Source organism: Oenanthe melanoleuca, chromosome Z (assembly GCF_029582105.1).
Source record: "Oenanthe melanoleuca isolate GR-GAL-2019-014 chromosome Z, OMel1.0, whole genome shotgun sequence".
Classification (NCBI taxonomy): Eukaryota; Metazoa; Chordata; class Aves; order Passeriformes; family Muscicapidae; genus Oenanthe; species Oenanthe melanoleuca.
In genome coordinates this window covers 43,110,846-43,138,842 of record NC_079362.1, presented here as the reverse complement: position 1 = coordinate 43,138,842, position 27,997 = coordinate 43,110,846, and the positions used below count along the sequence as shown (strand labels likewise).

Genomic DNA, 27,997 nt, shown 5'->3' with positions numbered 1-27,997 from the left:
CCTGCACATCAGCAGGGCTCACATCATTGCCCTTCAGCAGCATAGGAAACAAGAGTGGCCCTCACATTTGAACTGCACCTCAGACTTCACAGTATAACCTACAGGAAGTTCCACCCCACATTCTGACACCAAAAAAGAAGGATCTTGTTCCAAGCAATATAACATCCTCCTCTCCCAAACATTCTGAGCCCTTACCAAAGCAAGATCAGGCTGAGAAATACAGCTCACACACTTGTATAAAACAGGTGCTGGGAATAGAAACCAGTCATCCAGGGGCACTTAATTTCCCCTGTCCTGACATTTCTTCCCTCCATTTGAATGCTGCCATGAATGTTAATGTCCTCAGAAGGAGAGACCAGTCCAATGCACTTGTTTTCAAAATTTTTATTAAGGCAACTGATTTGCTTGTTCCAAGAAGTAAGACTGATTTTTCCAGATCAACATTGGTCCTTCTATCTCTGCCCCTCCCTAAAATGTAATTATATGGCTACTACAAAATTATTTTCACCTAAAGGAAGTGGCCTTGTTGATTAATTGAGTATTACTTAGGTTTGTTTGTGTTCAATTGTTTTTCTTAAAGAACCTAATACCACTCTACCGCAGCAAAACAATATAAGCTCCGTTTTGTCCTTGCAGAGAGTCCAGAACTTTGGATCCACATTAAACCTCACCATCCATTTCTGAGTCACTGTCGTTCAGGGAAGGAATGTTGAGTAGTGTCTGCTTTCGGTCCCTGAGAACAACCAGCTGGAGTTTCCCACGTGATTTCTCAATCAATTTTCGGGCATCAGCTAAAGACATGTTCTCTGTCACTGTACCATTGATCTGGACACAAAAGGCAACAATAACAAACAAGTCTGCATTTGTGCTCAAGTTTAAGTGAACTTGACTATAACATGACTTAGTTCAGAATAACCACTATAACCAATGCTGCCAAACTGTTATCAGTAAAACCAGAACAGACCTTGAGAATGATATCTCCTTCATGAAGGTTGCCATCTTTGGTTGCTAGGCCAGTACGGGTCATTTCTTTTATGAAGATCTGACTTCCAAGACGGAGTCCATACTCTGGAACCAAGAAGATAATCCACTGTAGCTTAAAAGATGAGCAAGGATGCATTATTTTAAAAACTACACAAAGTACATGCATCAAGCACCATGTCATGTGAGAAAAGAATGTAGTGTCACTGTCTGAGGGGTCTCCTGAGCTTGAGATCCCCTCAAGAGGACATAGGTGGTTTGAAATTCAGGCTTTCCCAGCTGGTTCCCGAAGAAGATTCAGGAGGCTGTTCTCTGAGGTTTTCAAGGTTGTTTATTGTTTGTTATCTAAGAAATTCTTTCTCTAGCTAACTGTTTGGCTTCTGATCCAGGGCAGAGTGCCCTGCCCTTGGGCAGGACTTATCTTTTATATTATAAATTACATACCAAATATTTACAATTACTTTCCAATACATGGCAATTTTATTACAGTGTTCAACTCTGTCTCAGTCCAATCCAAGAATGCCAGCTTGGCATTCAACATGGATGGCATGAAGAAGAAGGAAGAAAACACATGCCACACCCAAAATCCTCCATGCTAGCTACGAACCCCCTAATATAAACATTTCTAGAAATTCACTTTTCTACCTTCTAACAGTCTAATTTATACTCTATTTATTTTTCGTGGCTTGTAATTCTTACCGCAATGTTGGTAAATTTCTCCAGGGACCCAAGTTCAGCCCCCAGGACTTCTGGGCACCATGCCAGGACCTTTGAGACCCTTGGCAGGGGGGTTTCGAGACATTCAGGGAAGCCAGGGTAACACCCTGGACTCCCACATGTAGACCTAGAAAAACCACTTCACCATAAGCCAACTCTCCAATACCTGTGCTGCCATTACAATATGAACAAGCAATCCAAATCCAGTTACAGCTGGACGACTGGTCTGCACCTTCAGCAGCAAGGTGTTTGGCCTTTGTTCTGGAGCTGCTTTTTAATATACTGGACTAGCTTCTGATTTATATTTTGCATGGCATAGAGAGGGAAAAGGGTCAAAAATCACTAATAGAAGTATTTAGTTTCATCAGTTGCTGCATGCTGACCCTGTCCTATATGTACTCCATGAAATGCCTTGGTTGTTTCAGGCAAAGGAATTCTTTTTATTCCCCTGCCCCCTTTTCTTCCTATGATCTAAGTTATGTGGTCAGCATATTTGCTACTCACAAAGAAAGGCAACATCCTTAAAAAACATGCATGCTAAAGCAACAGAATGTTGTTCTGCTTTAAAAGACGACCACATTTCAGCAAGTCTGCAAAGTATTCATATGAATGGTAGAGATTATTACGGTACAGAAACACATAAAAGTTAACAAATGCACCTTAAACTTCTCCTTATTTGTGTGTATATACATATATATGCATTATCTTTACAAATGGAAACATTACATGCACAGGAGGAAGAGGAAGGAGGAAAAAGGATTGTTGGCAGAGACAATGAAAAAAGAGATTAGCTCCTGCATATGAAGTTTAATTAGGAAAAAAATTTTTTAAATTACAACAGGGCAGAATAGGAAAAAACCTAACAACCACACCCAACCCCTCCAGAAATAAACCAACAGCCCCTCCCCAAAAAAAAACCCTAACAGAAAATTATGCACAACCTAATCTGAGATATGCTTTCCAGCACAAGTCTTTATTTCACAGTGAAAAAAATGTTAGGCTTTTGGCTTTCATTTATATACTTCAATACTTAGCAAAGAAAAGCTGAAATACTGCCATTGTAGTATTTCAGCTGCTGCTATTTCAGTATTCTTTAATGACCAGAACCAAAAAAACGTATTATTAAAGGCAGAGTCTACTCTTTATCCTTTCTAGCTAACCCTTTTGTAGTGTGCCAAGTGTAATCTGAATCACGATCTGATCCATGTTTTCCATCAGAACCAGAAGAAAAGGAGAGAAAATGGAAAACCAAGGACACAGTGGCTTGAAAAGATGGAAATGATGTCGGTGAACAAATCTTTGTTCAAAGGTTTGTTCAAGGTTCTGGGGAAAAAGCATCCCTAATCAGGCAGAAAGAACGAAAGAACAACTTAAACCATCAGTTTAAAAAGTCAACGTTTAACCTGCAAAGATAGAAAGTAATTCAGCCCTTCTCTTTTCCCCACCAACACCCATGCTGTACTGGAAGCTGACTCCTCTCTTTCCCTGCTGAAGGTTGTACCCACCTTCATTATGTCTGCCTTTCGTTAGGAGAACGCTGATGGGTGCATTCTGATCCTGGGGCCCTAGGTACTCATGCTGGCGGTGTATTTCGGGCGAGGGACTGCGGGAACGAAGCCTGTCCCGACTGCGGCTCCTCCTTTCCCTCTCATATCTGGGGTCAGATAAAGACCCATGACTGTAACTGGGTGGGCTGTAGTCTCCCCTGTAGTCCCGTTCATAGCCAGCATCCCTGTCGATGCTCCTTCCCCTGCTCCGATCCCTTCGGTAGTCCCGATCCAAGCTCCGGTCCACGCTCCGGCCGCGGCTGCGATCGCGGCTGTAGCCGCCTTCCCTGCCGCGCTCTCTGCTCCGGTTACGCCCTCGGTCGTGCTCATCCCTATAGCTCTGATCCAGGTTGTTTCCCCAGCTTTGGCTGCGCCCCCCGTTCCCACTGTGCCAGCTTCTCTCGCTGTAGCCACTTCGAGCACTTTTGCCATCAAATTCTGCATGGTCGTCCATCACGTCTAAAGCTCTGTCCTCATAGTCAAGGGAGGGGCTTCTCTGCAGGGCAGCAGCCTGCACTTTCCTTGGTCTTTTCACTACCTGTTCAGTACAATAGAAAACAAACAAACAAACAAACAAACTTGTATCAAAGATCAGAATGTGAAACTGAGCAGATCAATATTCTTCATGTTTTAAATGCTTCTTGGGGGGGAAAAAGGAAAAAGAACAATATTCTATCTGTGTATGAAGAATATAATTTGCCTCACCAGTCATCATATTAAATATAAACATACATTTATAATGTATATTAAATATACATAAATATACATTCTAGTCTCAGTTTTTCAACTTTGTGATACTGTTGATTGATTTCCATTTGTTTCACCTTCAGAAACTATGTTTTATTTAGTTTGTACTTTGCATCTGGCAAAGGACTGCTTTGCTTTGTGCAGTTAAATACTTTATAGAAGAAAACCAAAATCCTAACTGGTTCTGCAGGTACATACCACTGTACACTAAATAAATTTGGAATTTACTTACAATGGTGGCCACTTTTCCACTTTTCCTAAGCTGCTGAACTGCAAAAGAATGTAGAACATTTTCCATCGGGGTTCCATTAACTATGACCACTCGGTCATTTTCTCTGAAAATGGGAAGAAAGATAAAAAAGGAAAGAGAGGATTTTAGAGGAGTCTTCAATGAAAACATCAGAACAAAATTTCTTCTTTTTTTTTTTTTTTTTTTTTCCAGAGGAAACCTATGGATTTAATTCCGTTTAACAAGGACTTTTGCTTTAAAATTGTGTTTGCTATGTCAATTCTACAATATCTGAATATAGAAGTAGCTTTCCGTACAGCTAAAAATTAGACATTGATATACACACTATCTTTGTGTATATACTATGTTCAACTTAAGTACCTTGCCATAATGCTTCTTAAAGAACATTTCTGATGAGTATCAAAATTTTTTTATTTAGTTCTCTCAGGACTCCTAGTTTTTCACACCTAGTGCCAGACTTTTTTCACGTAAGAATTTCACGAAAGCTTCAAACTGCTGTAGCCATATCAATATTTAGGCAAATATTGACAAGTACAACTGCAGTACATTTTTCTTAAAATCTGGTGTTCAGGTTACATCTGCTCTGTAGAATGGTGATTGGGAGAAAAAAATCCCCAACAAAACAGTAATATACAAGAAATCCTCCCTGCCCTTAATCTTAGGCCAACTGAAACTACTAACTTTTCTCTTCAAACCTCCTGCATATCAAATACAAACCTCTAACAACTAACTCACCTAACCCCTTATGAAATAGTCCCATAGCACTGATCAATTCAACTCAAAAAGTGAAGAAGATTAAAAAAAAAACAAATTACCAATCCTCATATTAGTTTATTTTGGTGACTACCCAGTTACAGTCAGAGCATTAGCTCAATAAATTACTGGTTCCTTTGCCATTTTCTGCTAGATAAATGAATTCTTTGGTACCAACCATTTTAACTTCATCATAATCAAATCACATCACAATCTTCTTTCAAAATAAGAAGATTATATACCCTAAGCCTCCATCTGTAAGGCACTCTAACTCCTAAATGACTTTTGTACCTCTTTTCACACTCTCCCAACTCCTTTTAGTGGATGAGTATGCCAGAATAGCATGCTATATTTCAGTATCAGCTTCTTCCAGGTTTATGCAAGAATTAGAATAGTTTTCTGGACAGTCCATACATCCAAAGCTAGCATTGAACTTAATGTGATATTATGTCAAGAGGTCCATCTACATGTGCTCATTTTACCCTGCAAAAGATGACAGCATGGTTTTACCCATACACTCTGAATGTCTGACCTATATTCCTTGATTTGTTGGAGAAACAGTTTAGCCTTCATTTTTCTTCAGAATGTGTTTTGTCTGATGTGCCCAAATATCCTGGTATTCCCTTGCCATCATCAATTCACCTAGGATCTTTCAGTTTCTGGACATTATTTCATTCCCAAATCACAGGTGATTATGGAACAGGAAGAATGACAGTGGTGGTGTGCAGGGATCACTGCTATAAAATGTAGGATTTCGGTACACTTACGTTAAAAATTATTTGTTACATCCTTTACAATTACCCTTTCATTTGGTTACAACAACAACTCTCATGTCAGCCATTTCATTTTCTGATGAAAAATAAATGCATGGCAAAAGAGACAGAATCTATTACCTTGATTTATTATTGCTGCACAGTTATTTGGCATTCTTCCAAATTGTCTAGTCCTCATCAAGTATTTCAGATCAAATGATGAAAAACTGATGTAGGACAGAAACTCTCAGCCCACAGATTGTTTGTACATGACAGATGCTGCCTCACCAAGGATGAAGTTATCAGAAAGACAACAGAAACATTACTTCCATAATTTTTTCTTTCAGATATAAAATAAATATTTAGCAAACTTTCTCTGGGCTGACTTAAGTAATTTCTGGAAACTAATGATTGATCGCGAAACATGTTTACTGGAGGAGGACAAGGAGGATATTTTAAGATATTAATTGTTTCTACTGTTTCTTTAAATGAAATGCAATCTTGAAAGAAACTTACTTAACTGTTAAAAGACTTTTCAACACCACCACTGAAATGTAGTAATGTTTTACCAAATAGCAACTAACATCTCTATGTAGGGTTTACCTGTTTTGTTGTTTTGGGGTTTTATTACAAGAGACATCTAGATATTCAAGAGGACACCAAATCTTGATTAAATCACCAGGATTTCAACTACATCTGTCTAAAGGTTTTATGTATTCTACAGCCATGCCCCTCAAAATGTCAGACAAAGAAAAATGTGCTTACTGAAGTAATCCATCTGCTGGACCACCTGGGAGAACATCTGAAATTACTATCGATGTTTCGCCATTTTCAAAATGAGGGTTATCTCTGCCGCCAGAAACCGCAATCCCAAATCCTCGTTTTGAATCCTTTAGAATAAAAACCAAATACAACAAAACTTGAATTGACAGGGAGAAAGAAGAGGAACATGAATGATCTCATGATGGCACTCTAAGTAGATACTATTTAAAATATGATAGCTGCATGCAGAGTGCTGCAGAAACACACAGTGCCTATAGATTTAAGAATGATTAGGTTTACACATCCATATATCAAGATGACAAGTTCCTGTCTCCCAAAACTTCTAAAGCCTTATGATTGTTAGTAATTACATAAAGAGCTCACTAAATTTGCCTGTATTTTCCTTCACCATCCCATAAGTTATTCATACAAAATTTATTGTCAGGTATATCTATTTTATTATGATGCTTTGGAGAGTGGAACAGCTTTCCCAGAATCTCATCTTCATTGTGATTGCTAAGTAGTTTGTAACGACTACTTACTCCTCAATTAAAATAACAACATCATGGTTGATTACAAAGAGCAAGTAGTGAACTTGTGCATTGTCTATATAATCATCCTCTGTTACAATCAACTACTTTAAATATGTAAATTATGTCATGTCTGTCATAACCGATTGTAGAAGACCTAACATAGCATAGCATTCATAAAAACAAAGAAATGCTTCACAATGCCAAAGAAGCACATCAATAGCACTAAACCTGAGAATTGTTAGTATAACTGAAGTCCTGACAGCAAGGTGAGCACAAACCCACTAAAGTTTACCTTTACCAGCTATTTAACATACACATCATATCTCTAAAAATTACAAGTTATGCTACATTTTAACAAAGCTTTTAACATAGTGGCAAAATAATGCATAAAATTAAAGTCATGCTTTTCTCCCAACACCCACTCAGCATGTGTAATTCATCATATGTCACCTCATGTTCCACTCATGCTGTTAGTTGATTATTTCTTTGAGGAGGAAAAAGCAATGTGATTTTCTTTTAAAAGAGCACTTCACTTGCTACTTCAGCTTAGTTTTACAGGAAGCAGTTTAATGCTTTGCATCAAAACAATGACTCAACATAATGGTAAAATTCAATGGTAGTGACTGATACAGCAAGCCCTTCACCATCTCAGTACCCTCAGTTTGTCTCTGTGGTAAAGAAGTAATGCTAATTTACATGATAGCAGAGATCTGAAATGCTGGAAATTACTGGAACTAAGATCCTTCTCCTGCAATGTTTTTCCTGTCTACCTCTGTAACCTAAAAACCAACTTCTTCTCAGCCATACTTTCTCACACAAGCTGTGTAGAAAAGATTACTATTCCACCTTGGGTCATCAGGTTCAGTTCATTGCAGAAGATGTGAAAAAGCTTGAGCAGCTCGGTGCAGGCTGCTCGCTGAACCTAGATCATCAGCTGGGAAGACTACCACCACTGAAGCCACAGTGCACCTTGTGCTGTGGTGTGGCAGCCTAGCTATCAAAGAACACAGGCACAAGTGCTCTATTTTCTTTAATTCAAAAGAACTCCACTTGACAGGATACTTCCTCTTTCCTTAAAAAAAACTTTTTTAAAGTGACACCTATAGTCCACCTGTTTTATAAGTTTTAATAAGTGTTTTTCCACTAGATTCTATGCTAGCATATATTAAATACATTTCAAAAATAAAATCAGTGGAATCCTGTTCAGTGATTGTTACAAAGCTTGGATAGTAACCACAACCTGCTTGATAGAACTGTTTGCTTTACTTTTAGGGCTCTTCAATAATGAATTTAGCTATGTAGCTGACATGTGGTATATTACACTGTCATTAGAAAGACCAAACAGTAGCAAATGTGGCACTTAAATTGCTAAATGAATTTACTCCTAACATTAAAGAGTATGAGTGGCAACTAAGCTTTAAATAAAAACCATATCTGATTTGGACAATGCATTAATCCTATTCTAGACTCAGACATGCTAATAACATCTATTGCAAAACATATTCAGAGTAAACCGGTGCTTGAATACTTGAAAACTAAAAATATAACAGGCGCTCACTCACCTTTTGTAAGGTCACTGTGTACTGTTCCCATATCAGCTCTTCCATGCCTGGGGCCTGCTGCACACAGAAACCAATTAGTAAAGCACACAGCATATAACTATTTAAATTAAAATGTGAAATACCCCACTAAAACGCAGGTTTAAAAAAAATTGCATATTCTGATATTAGAATTAGAGAATTAGTATGAAACTAATAAAATGTATTTCAATAAATAAATATTTTTCTTTAAAAAGGAAAATAAAAAAATATTAATAGGTCCAGGGTGGTAAAGTACCTTCATGTTTCACTGATTTAACAGCTCATTCTGATTTTCTGGAAAATCCCTATTCAGTAAAAGCACTTAATTCAGATAAATTCAGATCAACTAGCATTCTATAGTCCTGATTCAAATAACACATAAAATACTTATGGAAGACCTTTCTTTCCCAGTATGCAGTAAGATTAGCAGTTGAAACTGAGGTTTTCAAAAGGAACTAGACTTCAGATCTCTTGCGTCTTGGTCATGTGGATTTAACAAAATGTTTTCCCCACAATGAATTACATAGCTAAATATTTAGGTTCCCATCAAGAAATTAAATTTTATAGGAAAACACAATATACCACTATATAGTACAGGTATAGCCATTTCTGTGACACTTCTCAGAGACTTTTTTCCCCCACATTTCCAGTTAAAACAGATCACTTTATCATACATGATATAACCTGAAATCTTTCCAACATCACAGCTTAAAATATAATACAGAATAATCACCCAGCTGTGACCCATCATATAGAAGACAGCCAGCCCCTTCAGTGTCTGCCCTGCAAAACTAGGAGAAAAATGAGCCACCACACAATAGAAAAGTGACACTGCAAACATTTCAAATTGGAAAGCATCCATTGCAGAAGGAAAATCCAGGCACTGCATATTGCAGTGAACATACTCAAGACATGGGTTTCACTTGTTTTTACTGAAAGTAGTCATCCTTTACATCAGAAAACTGAACTTCAGACAGAAGCTCAGTTGACACTTAATGGTCTTTTTAAAGGCATCATAGGGAGTACTGACAACTAAACTCCAAAACAGAGAGAGAAGTGACACATGAAGGGTTTGCCTGTACTTTAAGGCATCCCTTGCATCTTCAGAGTAAGAATTCTTGCAGTGCACCAATGTTCAGCAAGCTATGGATGTTATTTCTCATATGCAAAAAAACCCCTTGTTGCAGAGTTCCAGTTGATTCCGTGCACCACAAAGAGAAACCAGATTTACATTTTCCATTGCACATTCACTGTACTGAAGAACAAAAGTAAGTCCTGCTCAGAGGTTCTGAAGGAATATGCAAAACATCCAGCATTCTTACCAGGAATTTTACAACACTGAACAGTGTTAAACTTCCACTGTTCTGCCAGAAAATGAACAATGCTTTTCAGTTTCCAGAACCTCTAGCGTCTAATTAAAAAGAAAATTAAAAATAGATGTAGGAGATGATGGCTTATATTAGAAGTAATACGTGTAAGTAATTGCTTCTAAATTTTGACTTGTCTAAATCAGACAAGAATTGTTCATAACTATTAGTATTAAAACATATGTGTCTTGGGGTCAGTGTTAATGTGCTGAAACACACAGTAAAATTATTTTATCTGGTACTACCATCTAACCAGCTAGCATGTCTAAGCTTTCAGCTATCTGAAATTGAACTCACTTTCTATATTCCCTTACACAGAAAATCTTTGCCACAAGTGAAAATTTTCTCCTTAACTAAGCTCTTCTTTTGAACTCTGTGATGCTGCCATAAATGGAAGTGACTAGGCTTGCTTGTCTGACAGTTTACCTACTACTGACCCTTCCTACAGTTGTGCTTTTCTACGTATCTTTAAGCTCTGCAAGAAATGAGTCTGTGCTGAAGAGGGGCCTCAGTGTCACCTAAACTCCATCTGACTTCACTGAATAAAGTTTTAAGAATGAAAGTCAGCACCAAATAATGGGTAAAATTTGAAGGACAAGCAGGTAGGTTCAAATTTTGTAGAAGCACAGAAAATGGAAAACCTTTTCCAGCCTCCTCTTGGTAAAAAAGCCTCAACAACTTACACATGTAACAGAAACATCACTTAAATTCAGTTTGCACAGTATGCAGCTCCTACCAACACCACCTCCCAGCCAAGAATAGTGAGGCCAGCTCTGAGCAGGTGCAAGAGTAAGGCAGGCAGAATGCAGTCATAGGGAATTTACTACCCATGGGGACAAAAACAGGCCTGAGAAATGACTGCTTATTCAGCACAACACTGCAGGAAAAGGACGGAGGAAAAATATCAGGGATAGATGTATGGATATGAAACAGGAAACTTACAGGAATTTCTTTCCAGAAAACTAGGCCTTCCATGAGCAGTGGCATAAGTATAACCTTGTGCACAAGTGGAGAGATGTATGGGATAGTAAACCAAAGTATCAAAAGCCTACAGAGTTAAGTTTACTTTACTCTGACAAATAAGTCTTATGGTATCTGGTCCAAAAAAAAAAAAAAAAAAAAAAAAAAAAAAAAAAAAAAAAAAAAAAAGTAGTAAGAATGAAAGAGAAACTACTGCCTACAGACACTAAAACTAAGGTCTTGCAAGATACCAAGCCTATAGTGTCATCTCATTAGTGCCTAGAAGAACATCCTCATAGTATCAGTGACTGTTTCAGGTACATTCTGTGTAAATTTTTTGGGTTTATTTTTACCTTGAAACTGTTACTGAAAATTCAACAACAGATAATTAAGCAATTCACTTTTAAATTCACAAGTATTTGTTAAAGTAAACCATTTTTTGAAACTGCACCTTAGGAAACTGTCTCCCATTTGCTGTACTCTGCATCAGGGAAAGAAAGCACACTATGTACTTGCAAAGCTGATTTTGCACGATGTAATTACCAAGACAACATGACTAGCTCTGCTGTACTGATACAGCAATGCAGGCTCTGCAACACAGTTCAAAGAACTGAATGGTCACCTTGCCGTAAGGCAAAAACAATCTCTAAACAATAATCTCTTTAACATTACAAAATGTACTGCTGCTTGCCATTGTCACGATGCTAACCCATACCCGTACCAGAGAAATGGAGAAGAGAAGACTGAGAGGGAGGGAGAGTCTACAAATGTTACAAATCATCAGCTGAGGACTTGATCAAAACTAGTATCTAAATCTCCACCCGAATTGCAAAATTCCTGTACTCCACATTTAGTGATGTGACTCTCCTCTGAATGCATCAAGTGATGAGTTATGAAAAGCCTTCATCACCTTGCCAATTTCTTCATACTTCATCTGTAAGGAAACACAAAGGGATCCTGAGCAGCTTGTGCATCCCTTACAGGATCGCAGTTTCACTGCAAGATTGCACACCAAAACACTGGAGAGAGAAAGGCAGGCAAAATGGTTAAGAACCCCACCTCCAGTTACTAACAGTAACTGCTTTACAAATCCACACAGGTTTCACACAGACAACAGGCTACCTGCAGTAAATGCAAATTATTGTAATCAGCTACTCTATATTCATTAGGGACTATAGTCAGTCCATTTCTATTTAGAACACTGTAGTCAGGATTTGCTTAAATCTGTCTAATGCTAATATACTAAAATGACAGGTGCTTTCTAAATACCCAAAATAGACTGTTTAGCAGAATCTTTGGAAGGAAACTAGTCAAAGTGCTAAAATCGCCAGTGTGCAACAAACAGGCAGCTGTTGCAGCTCTAACTGACAGTCATCAAGAGATGCACAAAATTACTTGCACTGAGAGATCACCGAAGACAACTTCATTCATGCCGAAAGAAGAACAAAACCAGAAGACCTGCCACAACAATCATCTGGCTATAAAGCTGAGTTGCAGAGGGGAGGGATATATGAGGGGAGGAGGGGAAGAAAAGACGTGGAGCAAGATGCAACAAAAAGCAACTCACGTGCCCTTTCAAAATCCCCAACTTTTTGACTGCATGTGACCACATTCTCTGCAGAGCCTGAGCCGTCTTCATTGTTGCAGGATATAATCTGTGAGGGAACGCCGTACATCCCGTCTTTTCATCTGTTTCCACCACTCAACACGGTTATGTAATTCTAATACAATAGTGGCCTACATACTCAAACAAATCCTGCTGTCAGTTTCACACAGAAACACATCAAAACCACAGCAAGGAAATGAGCTGTGAGTTTTATTAACTCTCAATTTCAGAGATTCCAGGAAAATGCAGTGCTGTAATCTTATGTTTCTTTGTTTGTTTTTAAATGAAGTATCGAAAACAGATCACTATGCAGCATCTTATTCTTCTTCCAAGTACCTACGGGTTCACTGCGCCAGGAACGAAATTTAAACTTAAAAGAAAAAAAGTCTTAAGAATCACAGTGCAGATGATTTGAAAATTCATATACTGGCTGTAATATTTTACAGTTTTTGCAGAACTGCGTGGGCTTGGCTCCAGCAAGAAAAAGGAGAAATAAATACAAAATTATAGTCACTGCAAATTACAGTATTTGCCATCAAACATTTAGTAAGGTATCATTTGTAAGAGAAATAAGCTGATCACACAGCCAAAGATAGGTTACTTTATTGGAAAATAGGTCAAGCTATCATTCCCATTTATGCTGCATGAATGCTGTGAAATTTAAGCCTCAAGTGAACTTTTCCCCTAGACTTTATGTAAGTTTCACAGGCAGTGATCAGATAGGAAGACATGCCAAGTTTGTACACAATGCTAACCAAAACCTCCATAAATAGATTCATTTTTCACTAGTAGACCAATTTTAACTGCTAAAGAGTATTAATTCAGACAGTGGTGGAAAATATTAAGGGTTGTGTTGTTCATTTTTTTGGTGGAGTTGTTGAGGAGGTTTTGAGGGGTGGGGAGGTTAGGGAGAATAGTGGGTAAGAGGGCCACAAAGGGACAACACATACGCTCAAGTTTTTCCATCCAAAATGAAGACTGAATTCAGCATTCTGCATTTTGACTGTGACCCCACCTCTGCATTAGCCAGCAGAACTGGGATGAACAGAGGTTTGCACCTTCATCACTGAGCTGCCAAGAGTAAACACCAAGGGGATCCAGGAGAGGCTGGAGTGTCAGGAGACACTGACACCAGCCCCCAGCTCAGGGTACCCACCTGGACACAAGTAAAACTTTTAATAAAAGTTTGGTAAAAATAGCTTAGAATCCCCATCAGCATTTCTAAAGAGCACATTCCTCTCAACAGACTCACATTCACAGCTTCCAAGAGTAGTATTTATTTATTTATTTATTTATTTATTTTTAAAAAGGGCAAGAAAAAGAAACAAATGTCAGTACATCTTTGAGACTTCTCTAGCCCTGATTTCTTAGCTTTTCTGTTTTCCTCCCCCTTGCTCTGAAAAAGCTTCAGAAGCACTCCAAATAGAGAAGAAAAGACCATGACGACACAAGAGAACAAAAACTGTGAAACATTATCCATGAGCTGTAGCAGTTAGAACAGCAAGGACTCTTCTTTCTTGGTTTTTGGACTATCCTTCTTCTCTAAAGAAATATAACGAGAAAAACGAATGGATTGCCTCCACAAAAATTTAAAATGAAATTTTTCTGAAAAAAAAAATTAAAAAATAATCAGAAAATCTAGGAATGTTGCTGCAAGTGAAGAGACCAGAGTCAGCAGAGAGATGCAGGTGTCTGCATTTGAATGTTTCATTTTGAAGGAAAACAGGATCTTCAGAATAGGAATACCTATTAATTTCTTTTAAAGTGAGATAGAAAAAAAATTTCAAACAATTATGGTCCCAGACACTGCCCTTTCAATTTACCTGCATGCCTCTTCACAAAAGCTAACTATAAAGGGAAACTATAACCTAACTTTATACTTAGCACAAGATTACAAAGGCCATTACAACCCTTTTACATATCATACCTACTATCCACAGACATTTAAAAAGCAAGCTCAACTCCAATGACAAATACACACTCTGGTACTTTCTGGGAGTGTATCCTGATAAAATGTTCCTGAATCATGTGGGGAAAGAAAATGAAGCATTATGATCTGGTTTATAAACTGGGGAAGGTGAAAGGAAAAAGCGAGCTCTCAAAAAACTCAACAGAGCAACCTCAGAATGTCATAACAAAATCTTACTGCAGCAGGCTGCATCGCTCCATTCATCCTGGTGAAAGTTTTAACACCTAGCACTATGTTTTGATCTCTTCCTCTACAGACAAGGAATAAAAAGGGTGTTTCCTCACACGTAATCTATACAAGCAAGACATAATCTGTCCAAGCAAGCAGAAAGAACACCTAAAACATTCTTGTTGGCTCCATTATGGAAGTAACACAAAAAGAGAGGTCCTTGCCCTCCAACTTTTCCTGTCCCCCTTCACATGCTACTATAGATGTAAGCATGAAATCTTGAAAGCTGAGTCCAGGTTTTCCCTAAAGACAGACTCCTACAATGATGATCAAGAACTTCAAGCTTAACTGAAAGGCACCCACTTGTACAGGACAGAGGGGCAGGGACTCTTAGCCACTGATAGGAACAGCCAGGTGCAGGGAGTCCAAAGCTGCGTCAAGACCTAAGTATTCCTGGTCTCAAAGACCAGGTAAACTATCAGAGGAATCAGAAACAGCCCTCATAAAGATAATTATGATGAACAAAATAGGATGGCCTTTGATTTACAGGTTTTCAAAGATCCTGATCCACTTCAGTTTCTGGATGACACTAAAGAAATGCCTTCTGTAGAGAGAGGAGGCTCAGTGAAACAAGAAGCACTCCATACATCAGTGTGTGGTGTGAAGCACCTCACCTCACTTTCCCAGCTGAATGCCATAGCCTAGGTTATTAAAGATGTCCACAAAATGATGATGATATAACACAAGTAGCCAGAGCTTGACAAGTATTCTTAATACAGTGAAATGTGTCTGAAGAGGAACAGGACCTTTACCAGGCAGTGAAGAAGCCACTTGGAAGAAGGCTCCAACTGACCTGCTCCCATGAATTATCTGTGTATGATACAGCAGACCTTTGATTAGGACCCAGGAAAATGAGAAAAAACTACTTTTACCCTTGGATCTTTTACAATGCAGCCTACATCTCGCACAAAAGGAGGTACCTTATTTTCTAGCAATAGATGCTCTAACTCAGAGAAGAGTATCTATTTTTTCATGTAAGTTCCTGCACTAATACAACACCTCCCAAAAGAGCAACAGATCCTCCTCAAGAAACAGGTTCCTACAACATTGAATGGCTCAAATTAAGAGATAAAAAATGGTTTGTAAAATATATCCACTAGAAGTAAAAGATAACTGCTCTTCAACAGTGGCAGAAACTCCCTCTCTTTCCTGTTAGAGGCATGAAGAAGAAATAAGGTACAGCTCCATGTTAAAAGAGCACCAATTTTACTTCCACATTCCAATAAAATCAAAATGGTTGCTAACATCACAATGGGTTATATTATCAGGATGCAGGAAGCTGGTAAAAAAAAGTCACAAACTGTACACATAAGTATACTTCTGCAATGGAATGGAAATTTTTGAAGGAAAAAAAAATCATAGAAATGAGCGTGCATTCAATACTTTCTTCCTCTTCCCTCTAACTGACAATCATCAGTTGCATTATAAAAGGTTTGCTTTCACCCAAATTACTCAACAAAACCAAAAAATATTAGCAAAATACTTCTGCTGTATTGGCAAGGTAACAAACACATTCATCAGCAGCCTGGTAAAGTGGAAGTTGTCCCTGCTCATGGCAAGAGGGTTGGAATTCAATTATTTTTTAAGTCCCCTCCAACCCAAATCACTCTGTGATCTGTTTATTATTAGACTTTGCATCAGAATTTTTTTTACACAATGCCTGTATAAACAGCAACCTGAAGTGCTTCCTAAAAAGACCTAGAGAAAGTATAAATTGAGCATAATGTTTTAAAAATTTGTTTTTCATAGATAAATACAATAAAACTATGAGAAGTTGAATGTCACTACACAGAAACACAAACCATTTTTCATGTAAAAGACAAGATATTGTTTAAAGCTTTTCTTACTCATATTTCACCCAGAAGTTATACCATTCAGTTGCTATAAATTGTGAATTCTATCTAAACAGTACTGGCAAACACTGCATGAAGTACAACAAGCCTATTCCAGGCATTCACAAAACAATTTTTACTTCTTCAGCTTCATGAAAACTTTAAAAATTATCAAATGAGAGCAGTTAACTAAACAATAATGAAAGGGTCTTTTGTTTCACTTCTTTCAGGAATAGCATGAATCCATCATGACAACAACGCCCACAGTCATTACTGTGCTGAGCACTATTTCACTACAAATTTTGCTTTCAGTTAGCAAAACTACTATTTCTTACAAACCACCCAGTACCAAAGCTCTCAGCTGCAGAGCTAAGAGCATAATTTAGTTTTCTTGACTTCAAGTCAAGCAGCCTAAGTGTTGTGCAAGGAAGCCATCACAAAGATTTCCTCCATTTCTGTCAAACAAACATCTTGCAGGAAAACAGCGCCAGTAACTGGAAAACAGGGATTAACCTTCTCCCACTGTGGGAGTTTGAGACAGCTAACAGGTGAGGAAGAACTCCTGGGTGGCAGAAGCTGCTTTCATTTCTATCTCTTGTTGCACTACAACACAACAAATGCCTTCCAGACTGCAAGCTGAACCAGAATCCACTCCAGTCCAGAATGTGGGAGATGAAGGGCAACAGCACTGTTCATCAGACTATTGAGAATATTAACTGACAAATGAATCTAGGTCTCATTTGCATTGTAACTGATATTAACATTCACAGCATAATGCCCCAGATCTCCAAGTGCACCAAAAATTGTTTAACAAATAAGCCCAAGGGGATGCAAAAAGGTTTCACACACAGAGAAGATCTATGCTGGTCTGGATCTTTGACAGAGTGTGCTTTTCAATGCAAAATACATCACTTCATCCAGCTCACAGTATTTAAATGACAAACAATGCTTAAATGCAATGAAGGATATCACACTCTGCCCAGGGCAGCAGCTCCTGCAGTAGCATTCTTCAAATGGCTCACAGTGATGAAACAGCATTACCCAGTTGAGAAAATTTCTGCAGGAATTTGCCCAAGCACATGAGGGGGAAAAAAAAAATCAAAATAGAGGTGTGGGATTTTGAGTTTTGTAAATATTTAATTTTTCTGCAATTCCACAACAGAAAGGGACTAACCTGGACACTGAAAAGAAGACAGTAAATAACATGGCATAAGGCATCCTTTTGCTGGATTATATCATAGGGCACGTAATCTCTGGATAGTTTTGTGTTGTTTCAACTCTGTTTTAAAGAAACACCTAAATAAAAATGAGGATGCTGCACATATAAATATCTGAGTAATGCATACACTAGACTCTTTGGGGAAGGAAAAAAAGGAACTTGGTTTTTTGGGGAAACTTTTTTCTGTTCAAGACAGTAAGATACTCTTCAGGAAAACTGTATTTCCTACATATTTTTACTAAACATTTATTAATTATACTGAAAATTTTCAGAATGCAGGACAAACATTTTTAAAGGAAGAAAAGGGAGAATTAGGATTTTCATAAAATATTTTGAGGTTGAGTCACAATTCACCTTAGAAATAGCTTATGAAAATTCAAGTGGGTTGTATCTTTAATTTGTTTGTTCTCTTGCTTTCTACGTACTTTCTTCTTCTCAGCCTTGTCAAAGTTTCCTTGCCTTTAAAAATGAGCACCTTTGGATGGTTCTCACAAGACCAACATCCCTTTTCATCTTTGGCTGTGCAGGTTTTTCTTCTCAAACACACAACCTCATAGGCTGGGTACAGCTTCGTGTGGTAAGAACTAAACAAATTCTTTCTGACCATAACTTCCACACTCCTCCTGTTCATTTACATGCAGCTCCTTGACTCACTCTGCGAATTCTGGTGTTTAGTTCTTAAAAGGATGCCAAGACAGCTTTCTAAAGCCACAAAAACATGCTCATTTTTTCTCACTGAATTACTCTCTTGCCATTTCTGTCAGCTGAACTGCCAGGCCAAAGGAGATGGCAGAACAGATACTAGAACTCTGCTGCTAAATTCAACTTGGACAGCAGAGGAGGCTTCACTTTTAAGGATGTACCAGGAAAACAAGATTTTATAAAAGCGACAGGTTAAATCATAGAATTGTTTAGGTTGGAAATGGCCTCCAAGGTCACCAAGCCCAGCTGTTAATGTAACACTGCCAGGATCACCACTAAACTATATCCCTACATGGCTTTAAATACCTCCAGGGATGGTGACTCAACCACAACCCTTGGCAAGTTGTTCCAATGTTTGATAATCCTTTTTATGAAGAAATTTTTCCCAATATTCAATTGAAACATTCTTCTGGCACTTGAGCCTACCTACATCCTCTCATTTTGTCACTAGCTGGCTGGGAGAAGAGACCCCACCCGGCTACACCCACCTTTCAGGCAGTTCTAGAGAGCAATGATGCCATCCCTGATCCTCCTTTTCTCCAGGATAAACACCCTCAGATCTCTCAGCTGGCCCTCACAGGGCTTGTGCTCCAGACAGCTTCCCCAGCCTTGTTCCCCTTCTCTGGACATGCTCCAGCTCAGTATCTGCCATGCAGTGAGGGGGCCAGAGCTGGACACAGGATTTGAGCAGTGCTGAGCACACAGGGACAGTCACTTCCCTCACCCTGCTGGCCACACTACAGCTGACACAGACCAGCATGCCAGTGGCCTTTTCGGCCACCTGGGCAGCTTTTCAGCCACTCTGCCCCCAGCCTGTGGCACTGCCTGGGGTTCTGATGAAAGTGTAGGACCCATCCTTTGGTCTTGTTGAACCTCATGCTGTTGGTCTTGGACCATGGATCCAGCCTGTCCAGAGCCTTCCTACCCTCCTGCAAATCAGTTGGACACTCTCGTCCAACCTAGTCTCATCTGTCCAGATCATCAACCAACTTATTAAACAGGACCAGATCCAGTACTGAGCCCGAGGGAACTCAACTTGTTACTAGCAATCAGCTGGATCTAACCCCATTCACCACCATTCTTTGGGACTGGCCATCTAGCCAGGAGCATGGAAATAAATAGAAACAGAGAAAAAGACTTCTGTGGAAAAGACAAGAATACAAAAGTTCCCAAGTGGCTTTAAGGCTACTTAAGAGAAAACATATTATACATTAACTGATTGTCCCACTCTGTTCTATGCTGGTGTGGCCCCACCTCAAGTCCTGTGTTCAGTTTTGGGCACCACAACACCTCAAAAAATACAAAGCTATTAGAGAGCAAGCACCCAAGATGGTGAAATGCCTTGAGGGGAAACTGTATGAGGAGCAGCTGAGGTCACTTGGTCTGCTCAGCCTGGAGAAGAGGAGACTGAGGGGAGACCTCACTGCAGACACAACTTCCTCGTGAGGAGGGGCAGGCACTGATCTCTTCTCTGTGGGACCCAGTGACAGGACCCAAGGGAATGGCCTGATGCTGTGTGAGAGGAGCTTTATGCTGGATAGTTGAAAAACGTTTTTCCCCCAGAGGGTGTTTGGGCGCTGGAACAGCTCCCCATGGCAGCGGCCACAGCACCAGCCTGGCAGAGCTCAGGAGTGTTTGGAAAACGCTCCGAACGCGCCGCCCCGCGGCACCGCCAGGGGGCGGCAGCCGGGAGACGGGAAGAGAGATGCTGAGCGCTCCCGCCAGGGCAAAACCCCGTCCCAAAAAAAACCTTCCCTTCACCGTCAATGCGACACAAAACGTGATGTTACACCTATCTGTTAGGCGCTTTTGTTTTCTTTCCTTCATCTCAAGCCCATACTCTATCTTCAGACAGAACTGGGTTGGGGTTGTTTTTTCTGTTTGCTTGTTTTGGTTTGGTTTTTTTTATTGATTCTGGTTTTATTAAGTGACTTTTCTTACCACACGTATTTCAGGAATTGATTGTACTGTTTATAAAAAGGAAACAAGCATGCAGTCTAGTGTTCTGGAAAAAAAAGAGAAACATCTGGTACTCCAAAGGTGAACCACGCACTAAAGCGGACAGAGAAACCACGACACCATGAAAATAGGTACCTGAAAATTAGCAGTCCCGCATTTAGCACTTAACAACAAAAAACAGAGTTACAGTATCATTTTTCAGAGTGAAACTTTTTCTTCCCAACTGCTTTTTACCTGAACAAACAGTTTACACTTTCAGAAAGTACCAGGAGGTCCTTTAAGGTCCTGATTTTGCTGACATTACACCAGAAAACTAAGCAACACACGCAGAGAGGGATTTTCTAGACTTAATTCACTTGTATTTCACAGTACCTGTGATCTTTGACAGCAAGAGCAACAGTTAATCATTTCAGCTGGGTATGCAAAAATTACTAGGGATTGTGTGGTGTCTTTTTAAAACAGTGATGCTTATGAACAAACTAATCTTTTCAGCAAGAGATTGACAGTCTCATTCCCTCTCTATTGTGGAAAGGAGCTACTATAAAAGCAGTCACCTGAATTGGTTTGGTGCTACCCACAGCAGGCCATCATTTACGGTGATATTGGAGGCAGGGATGGGAGCAAAATGCAGTATGCATGCAGCAGAGTGTAGCAAGTTCCAAACATTAAAACTCAGCATCAATTTACAACCCCCATATGTTATGCCAATTAAAAGTACACCAACAAGACTTTCTGGGATGAGTGGTAGGCACAAGTGGAGTAGTTTGCACTTGTTATAGCTGAATTCTACTAGACTTTTTGCATACAGATACATCATAAAAACCAGTACAATATCCCATTACAAATGAAACAAAAGCTTGTTCAAGATGAAAACAGGGGCAAAAAAAGAAACTGTATTCAAAACACACCTGCAAGATATTCAGGTCTTACCTACTGATTCCCTAAATCTCAACAATTGAGTTTAGATCTATTCGAGCAAATTCTCTTCTCTATCTTTTGCCCAGCAACAGTTCTCTCATTGCCCTGGTAAAATTGTTACAGTGCTCCCCCAACAGGACACAATAAATTTTTCAAAATTTGTGAAGGAACAGCTTCAATTGAAATAGAAAACTGCCTTTTGGGAGAAAACAAAACGGATCCTATTTCCTTGTCGTCCCTTCCCCCCTCTACCCCACCTTTAAATAATTTCATTTTTAGAAAATAGTTTCTGCCTCTTGAGAAATAACACTCCAGCAACTAACATTCTTTTCATCAAAGATGTCTTCCTTTTCAAATATTGCTTCACAGAGGATAGAAGCTGGTTTTCCCAAGTGTTGTGGGACCTACCAGATCAGTGGAGGAGCCTTGGAAATAGCAATTTATTCTCCCACAGGTGTTAAAGGGGCTCTAAAGAAAACAAACGTCATCTCCTGAGGCACAGCTTGTGTCCAGTCTTCCAGTAAAGTAAATTTCTCCACCATCCATTTTTTAAAATCTCAGCAAGGCTTGAGGAGGTAAAAACCTGGAAGCCAAGTGATTTCATCTCAAGATCAAAATTCATTGAGGTAAAAGGCTGACAAATCAATTATACTTGAATGTTGAGTATGTGCAGACACACTGGAAAGTGGAGAGTTTATTTGCTGTTTCATTTTCTGAATGTTTTTCCTATACTTCCACCCTGTCACACCAGGTTTTGGCAGGTGCTGGCAGGTTTTTTTGTATACGCTTCAGGAAGATAACTACTGAAGAGATATTGAACTTCAGTTCACCTGATCAACACTGGCTTTAAAAGCTACCTCTGACTTCAGTCAGCCCCACTCACTTTAACTGTAAACCTAACACACTTCTTTACAGTTACAATATTTCTGGACCTCCTGCTCCTTGGAATACCCACACAAATGAAGTCTGAGAATTTAAGTGCTACAGCAAATTGTGCATAAGCCAAGTTCAAGGGGACTTGACCTTGTCTTGGCATAATAAAATAAAAATTCAAAAGTTTGGTTCTGCTGTGCTTGTGGTATCAGGATTTGATGGTGAGGTAAATTAGACTCAGTAGGTGTACATAATCAATTTCATTAAGCTGGATTTCATCAAGAAAAAGAAATTACGTTAACTGTGAAATAAAGTAAATGCAGCTACCGTTCCTTAAGTGCTTCACTTCATGAATTATTTATCCCCTGCAGCTAAAACATTGCTTTTATTCTTGTGGCATCTTAAAATTTTAAAAAAAGAAATAGAAAAAAACAAAAACAAAAACAAAATCACTGAAGCACCATATATATCACACAGTACAAAGTTCTAATTATAATTTTACTCAACTTCAGCAGTACACTTTGTACTGCTACTGTTTTTGAATGCTTTGTCTTCCTGCAGCTATATTCAAATAGCAAACCAAGCAGTAGAAGTGACCAATTCTAGCACCACGAGATTGTTATTCCATTGGTCATTCAACACCTGCAACTCTGCAATCTGAGAAAAACAAGCTGGGTACCTGTCTACTACTTCCTGCAACTGGCTTTTTAAAGGCCAATGCATTACTGGGATACAATCCAATCAGGCCAGCATTTATATTTAATCATCCAGTCATAACACAAGACAGTTCAAACAATGGAACAATTGTTACTTTCCAAGCTTCATCCCAACCAGATTTTCTATCCCTGTTAAGGTTTCTAGTAGCTTTTGTTCTCACTCTATTAATAGAACAACCATATGCCATATTCTTGGAAGCATTTTACTTCTGGTCAAGCATTCCTGTGTCTAAGTATGTAATCTTACTACAAACTGTCACATTAGCTTTATTTTCTTGTCTGAAGGAAATAAACCTGAATATAGCTCTGTGTAATGCATAAAATTTAACGGCACATTTGATCATATCTAAGTCTAAAACCCCATAAAATTCATCCTATACAATGCATTTCATACAACCACCAATGTCGTATCACAAACCTCACAGAACACAAACATCAAACTGAAGGTTGCATTGACCAAAAGATAGCAAAACTCTATAAAAGTAAGCTGTTTTCAGCTTTAAGTCATACATTCAGCATCATTGATATACATGCCACAACAAACAGCTCAATTTATTAGCCAACTCTTCACTGTTTTCCAGTCACACTTGTCATACCTCTGCATTCGTTTCCTTCTACCACCACATTCCTGCCTTCAAGGTCCTAAGCAACTCACCTCTCCCTCTCCAAACGTCTCAAGAGTCTGCTCAGTCATGCCAGAGAGCATTGCTGAAGTTCACTCCTAAACTTTAACATATCTTGCACGTAACTAAAATGAAATCAAAATCAAAATGAAATCTGTTGCAGAAGAGTTTAGCAATTTTTCTGTCATCCAGACAGTGGAATACACAGATGAAAATACTGACCTGGGGATTGCATATAAAGGGTTTAGGTCTGTAAGTCTTATATGGGTACTCCTCACAGTGTATTTGGAAAAAGAGGACACAAATAATCACCCAGCCCCTCCCAAGACCTTATATGCCATGAAACAATGGATTAAGCCAGCTGCACCTGCTTCAGCAAAACACACTCAGAATCCCTTTACTCACAGCCAAGTTTCCTCCTCAGAGTCTCAAAAGAAGTATAATTATTTTTTCAAACAACAAAATTAATCATATAGCCGCAGCTCTGAATTTTTCTGGGACAGTGTCACCAGCAACCTATCATCCAACATAAAACAATATTACACTAAAAATCACCCCATACCTCTGACAACACTGATAAAACACTCTCAGGAAAGAAAACAAGCAGAGGAGAGTGGTAAAATTCCAGTATTTTCCATTCCTTTTCCTCGATCCTTTTGCAAGGCTGGATGTGAATTACACCACGCAGTTATGCATGACTTTGCTAACATCGTTATGAAGAATTTACCACACACGCCTCCAGTGTATGTAGAAATTATTCCTACAATGGTGTTAATGTCAGCAGTCAACAAACAAGCAGTAAACCAACACAAGGGGCAGAGGGGTGAAGTCAGCTGCCCCTTTTCTTCCCTATCAAGATAGTAATTTTCACGTGTCTGGTTCATTCCTATGGCACTAATCCGGGTTTATCTGCAGCCATCCTTTCTTCACTTGAAAAGATGCCAGCAGAACAATTTAAAACTAAAGCCCTTGATGCAATATTCCTACAGAGTCAACACTTCACATGCATGTAACATCAATGTAAATAACTTCAGGCATCGCTCCAAACATTAAATGAAACCAAACTGACACATCCTTATGAATCAGGGCCACTTCCACTGAACTTCAAACTGAGTACACAAAGAATAAACTAACCAGAACAAGCTCAGCAAGTGACAGAAAAAAATTCATTCCTCCTCTTGCAACTTTCATAAACCACATGAGGCTTTGAAAAGAACTAAGAAAGAAAAACAAGAGAATCCTTTTGCATATGTGGCTGAAGGGAAACTAAACAGCTCAGAATCATTAAGGTTTAGAAATGCTTCCATTAAATAACCACCCAAAGCAAATCTCATTTTGGTAGCCACTGAAAGTTCATTCTCAACTGAGATTTGGAGCAGAAAGTTTTCTTCTTGTGGTCTGAACCACATGAAAGAGCATTACACACTTCAAGCAGAAGCAAACCATAATCAAGTATTCTGCTTTTTTCCCATCTGAAAGAAACTGAAGTTATGCACCTGCCTGTAGATGAACAAGTTTTTAAAAAAACTGAAGAAAAATGTAATCCCGTTTTCAAATTATTGTGATCCAAGAGTTTCAGTTCATTCCTATTGCTGCAGAAGACATTAGGAACTTATCTACTGGCTTCTACAGGACAAAGCAGGAAAAGATAGCATGGAAAAGGAGCTGAAAATTAGGTCAAAATATGAAAACAGGGGGCAGAAGTTAATGAGTAAGATTTAACTAAATAAATTCCATAGTTCACCACCATGGAAACATTAAATAGACATCATAATAATCTGCCAAACAAAAAGCCATTCAGAAAATGACAAAACTTAAGACTTCAACACATGTTAGAACAAGATTATAAGTATTTCACATACACTAAAGGGACAGCAAAGGAGGGTATATCAACAGTACTCTGGTACAGGGGGTCTCACATTCTACCAATAGCTTGACAAGTGTCTCTGAGGTACAAGACTCCTCACCTTCTCCCACCACCTTAAACTAACCTTAAATCTTGTAGGTGCACTGGGCACTGCACACAAACAGCCAGGAAAGAATTATTGCCAAAGGGGAGCTGAGTGCACAGCAGCTATTGGAAATGTCACCAGGCATCTGTCTGCAATCAGCACTATGTCTTTAGAAGTCTGACACTGGGATTTTTTTTGCCCTAATGTAACACATCATACTGAGGTAAAGCACATACAAGTATGTCAACTGCAAGGGAGATCCTGCCAAAATATCACGACAGAAACAACATCCCCACTGAAAAACTTTTAGGAAACTATGTGTTGGAAAATAAAAATTTACAGCCAAACTATAATTGTTACTTAGCCAACAGACAAAAACTATGCAAGTACAGTTTCACACAGAAAAACTGAGTTCTTATGCAGCATCTAAAGAGCATGCACACGCATGCTACCAATTAGCTATGCTACTGTCACTTCAATTGCTTTAATAATCTATCAACTCTATGAACAGAATAACCAAAACCACTGACCACTTTTTATTTCTGGAATAAGAATTACTAAGAAAAACAAAGAAATAAAAAATGTTAGCCATTTCTCATCTTGTTCTGCAACTCTTCAAAAAGCTTCTGAAATACTGATCGAACAGAAGAATCCTCAGCCACGGCCACTAAAAGAATCCCACATTATCCAGAAGGTTTTTGCAAGTGCTGGAACATAGAAAGAAGAGCAATCAGTGCCAAGTGCTGACCCGGGCAGCAAGCTGCTCAGTTCAGTCAAAGGCCAACAATTTGCTTCTCAGAGCTTTGTTTATGGAGCCTAGAATGACAGTCTAGCTAGACATCCTGCATTATCTCTGAAAAGTTCATACTGACTAAAGCCATAAGGGGTGAGCATTCAGAATGCTCTCTCATCACAAAACAGGCACACGTGTGCAAGAGATAGGGCAGGCTAAGTATTTACATATTATTAAGTCATAAATAAATGAATAATGAATAGAGGCATTACTTCTTGTAGCTGTATTCAGATGCTGTAGATTAGAGCTGGTTTCTTTCCAAGTTTGTTTGTTTGTTTTGTTTTTTTTTAATAATGTGCTTTTTTTAACAAGAACCATCCAAAACTCAGTTATGAAACACTCCCACAATGTTGTTTATCAGATATAGAGACTCCAGTGGCAGAATACACAAGAAAGATACTGCTCTCTGATTACCTAATAGGGCACAACACAAGACACAAACACCTGGAAAGCTGCTGCTCATTACCTGCCTGTTCAGTTAACTGCTAGAACTGCAGGCCTTGAAGGAGCATTTTCTGCTTTACTTGACTTTTTCTCTTTACTTCTTTACTTTATTTTGAAGATCTGGGATAGATGCCTGAAGAGTTCATGAAGGTTCTCCTACTACACAGTAAGTTAGATGATGCTTTATTCTCATAAAGCATTAAGAATAATTGCATTTACGTATTGTTTTCCACTGCACACTTCAGTTAGGATGCATTCAGGAGCATAAATCTGCCTGAAGGCTGGTGTTTGCAGTATTTGTCTCTCCTACCAGAAAAAAATCACATAAAATTCTTAGAGAGTACTTAATTTTCATGGTAAGAAATATATTCCAAATACAGCTTTAAAAAATGAAGCTATTCTAAGTTCCTTTGCAATTTTAATAGCCATGAATTGCACTCAGAATTCCTAGTACAGTTATAAATTTTATATTTGCACAGCTCCATTTGGAAAAATAAACAGGGAGCTAGAACTCATAGCAGTATCTCTCCAGGTTCTCCTCCCTTTTTCATCAAAATAATGAGCAAACTGGTGTGTTTATAAAGAAAATTGAATTGTGACCTTATTAGTAACTGTATTATAAGGAACATAACCACTGCAGTAGCTCCACTGACCATGTCTCCCCACTTAAGTTCAGTCCAGGTAAGAAACATGAGCCTTCTCACAGTCCCACAAAGGCAGAGGGAAAGATCAGTCAAAGCTCCCATTTTGCTGGCAGAGAAGCTGGCACTGAATTCATAACCAACACAACCAACCCATACTGCATAGACTCACAGCTGTGAACCAAAAGGAAGCTTTAACCAAACTGATTGATTCTTACTTCTTTACATGAGGGGCAGACCCTGAAATGGTTTGTGGAAATGCCATACACTCAGTTAAGACCTGACAACTCACACTTTTTATCAAACCCACAGAAGTATTACCATTAACTTCAAAAGAATTCCACCAATATTGATAAAAGCAGGCCGAAAAAGTGTTGCTACTTGAGATGAATGGAAGGAGAAAGACAACACAGTCTGGCACTACATTTGTCTGAATACACTCTGAAGTGCCTTACTTCGGGTTCATTCCTTAATGACTACAACTTGGTTTAAGTGAAGTATTTAAGCTATAGCCATATAAAGTGTACATCTGTAAATGCAGGCTTTGTAACTTCTGTAGCTCAAATGTGCACG

At 38.8% G+C, this 27,997-nt stretch overlaps 1 protein-coding gene across 4 annotated transcripts in view; it reads right to left on the bottom strand.

Moving 5' to 3' along the window:
- TJP2 (tight junction protein 2) overlaps positions 1-27,997 on the bottom strand; it is a 62,754-nt gene that overhangs the window by 13,520 nt on the left and 21,237 nt on the right. For 2 of the 4 annotated variants that reach the window (XM_056513260.1, XM_056513261.1), the window contains exons 3-8: positions 8,605-8,661; positions 6,513-6,637; positions 4,225-4,327; positions 3,204-3,783; positions 965-1,068; positions 672-825 (exon numbers count right to left, since the gene is read on the bottom strand). In XM_056513260.1, the coding sequence (XP_056369235.1) occupies positions 672-825; positions 965-1,068; positions 3,204-3,783; positions 4,225-4,327; positions 6,513-6,637; positions 8,605-8,649 (1,111 nt within the window). In that variant the 5' untranslated portion in view covers positions 8,650-8,661. The remainder of the gene's footprint in view (positions 1-671; positions 826-964; positions 1,069-3,203; positions 3,784-4,224; positions 4,328-6,512; positions 6,638-8,604; positions 8,662-27,997) is intronic. The other 2 variants (XM_056513262.1, XM_056513259.1) reach the window with 1 other exon arrangement.